The following is a 6,202-nucleotide window of genomic DNA, read 5'->3' as shown; positions in this document are numbered from 1 at the left end:
TGACAGGGAGAGGAGCTGCAATATTTTCTATATGGCTCCAAGAGTGATAAAATGCCTCACAGCGATGTTCATAAATGTCAGTCATGCCCTGGCAGAGAACTCCACTGCTGAATTAATATTATATGTCATGTGTTATTTTGCCGGGTTGTTTCCTCCCGTTGCCATGTAAACACAAAATAGTGTATATATATGAATATTTTCAAAAAATGCTCTGTGAGTTCCACATCATAACAGTTATTTACTGAGCAGCTCAGTTAGAACTTGCCACTCACACACTGAGCAGCACTCACTAACTTTCTATTTCTAAACAATTTGTTCACTTTTTATCTCAGGCATGTCTGAAAAGACATCAAATAACTTTTTCCATCGCTTTAAAGATTTGATTCAGAGAAAGCGCACAGGTGGAGATGTAAGTAACTAAACATACTCATTCTTGACTTCTCTGCTGATCAAATGTAAATGTTTCTGAGAGATGTGTTATATTTTGCTGCTTTGCACAGTGTAATTTTTGTGTAAGTCACTGTAGACAGAGCAACTGTCAGCGCTTCACCACAGAGTCCAGGATCCTGGACTTTCACAAAGCTCAGAGCAGTAAGACAAATGTGTTCTTTCAACAGGCAGACACATTGCATATCGCACAGAGACCCAGAGATTATGCTGTGCAACTCCCACCTTTACCTGAGCAATGCGCAGGCTCTCCACAGAGAGTCCAGAGAAGCTGGAACTGTTTGGATGACCCCTTTTGGAATCAGGAGGACCCTGAAAGAAGTCTGAGTAGCCTCAGCTCTGCAGACACACACACACCAAGTGATCTGAGGGCCATTCCTTTCATTGTTAGTCCTGTTGAGATGACACCGCTCACTCCAGTTCCTCCACCTCCTCGAGCAGCTTGTCCATCGCAATTGCGGTTCAAAGGTGATGCTTTTCTTTAGTGGTTACACCTGCTGTTAATCAGTTTGTTTAGATTTTAAAATTTGACACTGTAGATTATCTATTTTAATGCTAAATTACACATTCTTGCTGTCCATTCATTTTATATGCTTTTTTGAAGAAAAAAAAATCAGGAAGAAAAATGTTTATTGTTGTTTTTGTAAGATGTCAATTTGTAGTTATTTAGTTATTTTTTGTCTAAACAGACACGAAGTTCATTCGTGGAATAAGAGTCTTGACAGCAAAAGACAAATTTGGGCCTATTTTGACTCCAAAACCTCCAACAGTTCCCATACCGCAAAAACGAGGACCTCGGCCTGGGACGCTGCTGCCCCGTGCAAAAGTCGTCCCTATAGACAGTAAGTGGTTTTCCTCAGTAACTGTAGAAGATGCTGAATAATCAAACTTTAAATTAAGAGATTTTTTAAAAAGATTTTAATGAACAATTAATCACTGCATCATGCTTCGAATTAGAAGAAATGACAGTTTCTTTTTACTAACCTCGTTGATTATCAGACAAGAAAGCAGACAGTCAGTGCAGTCAGAATAATCCAAGAGAGAGCAGGGTCAAACTCCCGCCTGTAGCTACACCTGTAGAGAGCCTGTCCCACAGCTTTAGTCTGCTGTCTTCATTAGAACTTTAAAATGAATACTAGATCTACTTCTACTGAATGGAGAAAAGGTTCCTGAGAAGAGATTTAATTTTCAGTATGTAAGAAATTTGAGGCGTTTCTGAAGGTACTGTACCATGTTAGAGCATCTTAACATAGAGTCCTTGAATACTAGGCAGTTGTAGAGGATGAGTTACTCTACTTTAAATGACTCCCACCCCTTATTGGAGGATTTCAGCTTCTTCCTGTGGGACAGAGGTTTGCAGACCCTAAATGCAGGCGAAGCTTGAAGAAACAGCTTTGTCCAAGCTGCTATTTTGTTGTCGTTGTAACAAATGACACATGTTTTTTTTCTATATTTTTTAAAAACTGTATTTATTTATTTACTGTACTTATTTCTCTATTTATGACAGTGCTTTTATCTCCTTTTTGCTGTTTTATATGAATTTATCAGTATAGTGTTGTCTAGTTTTAGAAGCTGTGATTAGGACGTCTATTTAAATTTGTTGATTAAAGATCATAATTAGAGATCATAACCTGCCTTTGATTTAGACATGTCTGATATTTTTGTAAACACAAAATAGTGTATATATATGAATATTTTTCAAAAAATGCTCTGTGAGTTCCACATCATAACAGTTATTTACTGAGCAGCTCAGTTAGAACTTGCCACTCACACACTGAGCAGCACTCACTAACTTTCTATTTCTAAACAATTTGTTCACTTTTTATCTCAGGCATGTCTGAAAAGACATCAGATAACTTTTTCCATCGCTTTGAAGATGTGATTCAGAGAAAGCGCACAGGTGGAGATGTAAGTAACTAAACATACTCATTCTTGACTTCTCTGCTGATCAAATGTAAATGTTTCTGAGAGATGTGTTATATTTTGCTGCTTTGCACAGTGTAATTTTTGTGTAAGTCACTGTAGACAGAGCAACTGTCAGCGCTTCACCACAGAGTCCAGGATCCTGGACTTTCACAAAGCTCAGAGCAGTAAGACAAATGTGTTCTTTCAACAGGCAGACACATTGCATATCGCACAGAGACCCAGAGATTATGCTGTGCAACTCCCACCTTTACCTGAGCAATGCGCAGGCTCTCCAGAGATAGTCCAGGGAAGCTGGAACTGTTTGGATGACCCCTTTTGGAATCAGGAGGACCCTGAAAGAAGTCTGAGTAGCCTCAGCTCTGCAGACACACACACACCAAGTGATCTGAGGGCCATTCCTTTCATTGTTAGTCCTGTTGAGATGACACCGCTCACTCCAGTTCCTCCACCTCCTCGAGCAGCTTGTCCATCGCAATTGCCTGTTTTCTCTGCTAAACATTCAGGAGCAGGTCGGTTCAAAGGTGATGCTTTTCTTTAGTGGTTACACCTGCTGTTAATCAGTTCGTTTAGATTTTAAAATTTGACACTGTAGATTATCTATTTTAATGCTAAATTACACATTCTTGCTGTCCATTCATTTTATATGCTTTTTTGAAGAAAAAAAAAATCAGGAAGAAAAATGTTTATTGTTGTTTTTGTAAGATGTCAATTTGTAGTTATTTAGTTATTTTTTTGTCTAAACAGACACGAAGGTCATTCGTGGAATAAGAGTCTTGACAGCAAAAGACAAATTTGGGCCTATTTTGGAAAAACTGCAGCATTTCCAGGATGGGATTGTAACCTCACCTGGACACACAGTACCAACCAAAACATTTACTGCAGTAAAGCCTTTGACTCCAAAACCTCCAACAGTTCCCATACCGCAAAAACGAGGACCTCGGCCTGGGACGCTGCTGCGCCGTGCAAAAGTCGTCCCTATAGACGGTAAGTGGTTTTCCTCAGTAACTGTAGAAGATGCTGAATAATCAAACTTTAAATTAAGAGATTTTTTAAAAAGATTTTAATGAACAATTAATCACTGCATCATGCTTCGAATTAGAAGAAATGAAAGTTTCTTTTTACTAACCTCGTTGATTATCAGACAAGAAAGCAGACAGTCAGTGCAGTCAGAATAATCCAAGAGAGAGCAGGGTCAAACTCCCGCCTGTAGCTACACCTGTAGAGAGCCTGTCCCACAGCTTTAGTCTGCTGTCTTCAGACGACTGGTAAGAAACGTAGTAAGGAGACATTAAATACTGCACAGAAACAGTGCTGCATAATGTGGCTGTGTTATTTGTGGTGTTCCTGAAGTCGTGTTCAATGTTGTGTTGTGTAAATACAGGATTAAGAAAAGACACGGCTTGCAAACTATTCAGTCTCTGGCAAAGCACCACTCGGACATCCTGAAGACTAAACTACATGAAGTGTGTCTGGTCCTCATTGAGGAGGTATTGCACACTTTATGTTTCTTATATGCGTTTCATGCAGCTAGTTTCCCTTCAAGTGCATACTACAGCCTCAACTGATGATTTTCACTCACATTTTAGGTGAAAAACCAACGCTCAGCAATAGCCTTTGAGGCCATACATGCCATCAATGAGCTCTACATTCAGCTCCAGAGAACAATGGACCCAGAAGTTGAAACAACAGGCCGAGCTCTATTGCTGAAGCTTGCAATGACCAACAACAACTTTCTACATCAGGAGGTCAATCTGGCGCTTGATGCCATGGTGGAAAATTGCAGCCATGGACGGATTCTGAGCGCTCTGTTTAACACAGGACTGACGTAAGAGGAGAGAAGAAGCTGTAGTGATTTTATTAGAAGACATGAAAGAGAGATCATGTTCACTGAGTTGTGTGTCTAATATTGTCCTTGCTCAGCCATCGCTGTGTTGCAGTGAGGAATAGCACGGCTCAACACCTGCACCAGCTGGCTGACAAACTTGGAGCAGCCGTCACCCTGAAAACAGGAACCTTCACTGAAAGATTTCTAATTGCTGCCTCTAGAATGGCAGGGGATGCTGCACCTGAAGCCAGGTGGGTACTTTTAAATGGGTTTGAAGTGCATTAATGTTTTATTTTCTGTGAGTTTACACAATTAATGAAAATTAATGACAACTGTAATCTTCCACAGGTACCATGGGCGAACAATCATTGAGAAACTGACCCTTCACAAGGACTTTATGAATTTGTGGGTGAAGATTGTCCCTGAAAAAGACAGGCGTCCTGTGGAGAAGAGCCTGAAAAAGACAGGCGTCCTGTGGAGCGCCTGAAATTCAAAAGACATCTGTCCAAAAGTAAGAAAACGTCACACTTCAAGACTGACTGATGGCTTGGACCACTGGAACTATCATCTTCATGTTTTTTCTCTTTCCTTTCTTTCCAGACTGCCGGGATTTCTTGGACGCGTGTTTAACCAAAGTCCCGGAGACGCGGCCGACGCTGGAGGAGCTACAGCATCACACTTGGCTGAGATAAGCCTATCACACACACACACAAACACACACAATTCAGACGTTATCATTTATGTGTGATGTATGAATTACCTTTCTTTTTTTCAGGAAATAATTTTTTTTAATTGGCCCACTTTAAATTTCAGTGTTTTGGAATTCCTGTAACCCCCCCCAGCCATCCCAGGAAAGGGGATCTCTCTTTGAATGGGCTTTCCCGAGGTTTCTTCCCGTCAGTCTGGCCCCCCCAGGGGAGTTTTTCCTCGTCTTCATAGAGAGCTTGGGCTGGCTCAGGAGCTCCATCAAAACTGTCTTTATTTAATTACTCTAATGTAATCATATACTTTAAAGTAATCAAATAAAAGACAGTAAAAATCTGAAGACTTGAAGTAAACTTCCATTAAAATAAAACTTGTTTAATTCATCTTTGCTGAGGATACTGTGTTATTACTATTTCAAGGATTATGTCAGAACACCGGATACTGGTACCCATCCCTACCCATCACTAGGGAACAGAACAAACCAGACATCAATTACAACAAAAATGACACTGACCCAGCCAGCATGACTCGTCTGCCTTAAGAAATGTTTAGCAATATTACAAATTGGGTGATATGCCTTAAAGTAGCTTCTCATGTGTTCAGCATTGACCTGTATGCATTTTCCCCTTCTCAACCTCATACCAGTGATACTGAGTGGGGTGAGGGAGGAGTAGCTGTCTCTCATTTTTATAGATCCCATACTGGCCCATCAGGCCATTGATGGCAGAACTAGCTTTTCTGTTCCACTACTGGCCATGACCATTGCCTTTGAACATTGACTTGGCGTGATTTTTTTCTTCCACATCCCAAATGGTCAGCACTCTGGGCGTGGCACACGAGTGGCTGATTTAAAATGAAGCAGGTCTCTCTCTGAGAGTCATTGTGAACATTCAGAATGCTAGATCACTTTCTACATGCTCATTTTATGAAGTATTTGAGAGATTCCTTATCTATACTCTGTTTAGGGATGGGTATCGTTTAGGTTTTATCCGATACCGGTACTTTTGAAACTGTGCGGGTGCTTAAATGGTGCTCTAACCGTTGCTTCCTTCTCTCACCCCAACCGGTCGCAGCAGATGGCCCCGCCCCTCCCTGAGCCTGGTTCTGCTGGAGGTTTCTTCCTGTTAAACAGGAGTTTTTCCTTCCCACTGTTGCCAAAGTGCTGCTCATAGGGGGTCATATGATTGTTGGGTTTTTCTCTGTATCTATGAAGCGCCTTGAGGCGACTTTTGTTGTGATTTGGTGCTATATAAATAAAATTGAATTGAATTGCTTAAAGAATGGAGAACACAAACTTTG

General features: G+C 40.8%; 1 protein-coding gene across 3 annotated transcripts; it reads left to right on the top strand.

Annotated features, from left to right (window-relative positions):
- The first annotated feature begins 260 nt into the window (after positions 1 to 260).
- On the top strand, positions 261 to 5,286 carry LOC145431044 (uncharacterized). Of its 3 annotated transcripts, none has more exons than XM_080306356.1 (12): positions 261 to 409; positions 618 to 915; positions 1,218 to 1,289; positions 2,279 to 2,355; positions 2,564 to 2,894; positions 3,118 to 3,357; positions 3,515 to 3,638; positions 3,755 to 3,860; positions 3,960 to 4,198; positions 4,294 to 4,449; positions 4,547 to 4,709; positions 4,799 to 5,286. In XM_080306356.1, the coding sequence occupies exons 1-11, from the start codon at positions 335 to 337 to the stop codon at positions 4,683 to 4,685; spliced, it is 1,857 nt and encodes a 618-aa protein (XP_080162482.1). In that variant the 5' UTR covers positions 261 to 334; the 3' UTR covers positions 4,686 to 4,709; positions 4,799 to 5,286. The 3 variants fall into 3 exon arrangements, with proteins under 3 accessions (XP_080162482.1, XP_080162481.1, XP_080162480.1); XM_080306355.1 differs by having other exon boundaries at positions 1,137 to 1,289; positions 2,564 to 2,882; XM_080306354.1 differs by having other exon boundaries at positions 1,137 to 1,289.
- Positions 5,287 to 6,202: the final 916 nt, after the last annotated feature.

Source organism: Astatotilapia calliptera, chromosome 9, assembly GCF_964374335.1.
Source record: "Astatotilapia calliptera chromosome 9, fAstCal68.1, whole genome shotgun sequence".
Taxonomy (NCBI): domain Eukaryota; kingdom Metazoa; phylum Chordata; class Actinopteri; order Cichliformes; family Cichlidae; genus Astatotilapia; species Astatotilapia calliptera.
The sequence above is the reverse complement of the archived record's forward strand: the minus strand, read 5'-3'. Positions and strand labels throughout refer to the sequence as shown.

Bases quoted from the DNA above. Each gene is read 5' to 3' on its own strand.
- LOC145431044 (XM_080306354.1), top strand. From the start codon at position 335: ATGTCTGAAAAGACATCAAATAACTTTTTCCATCGCTTTAAAGATTTG. The intron at 410-617 runs GTAAGTAACTAA...TTCTTTCAACAG, and splicing joins GAAAGCGCACAGGTGGAGAT to GCAGACACATTGCATATCGC. The intron at 2,356-2,563 runs GTAAGTAACTAA...TTCTTTCAACAG, and splicing joins GAAAGCGCACAGGTGGAGAT to GCAGACACATTGCATATCGC.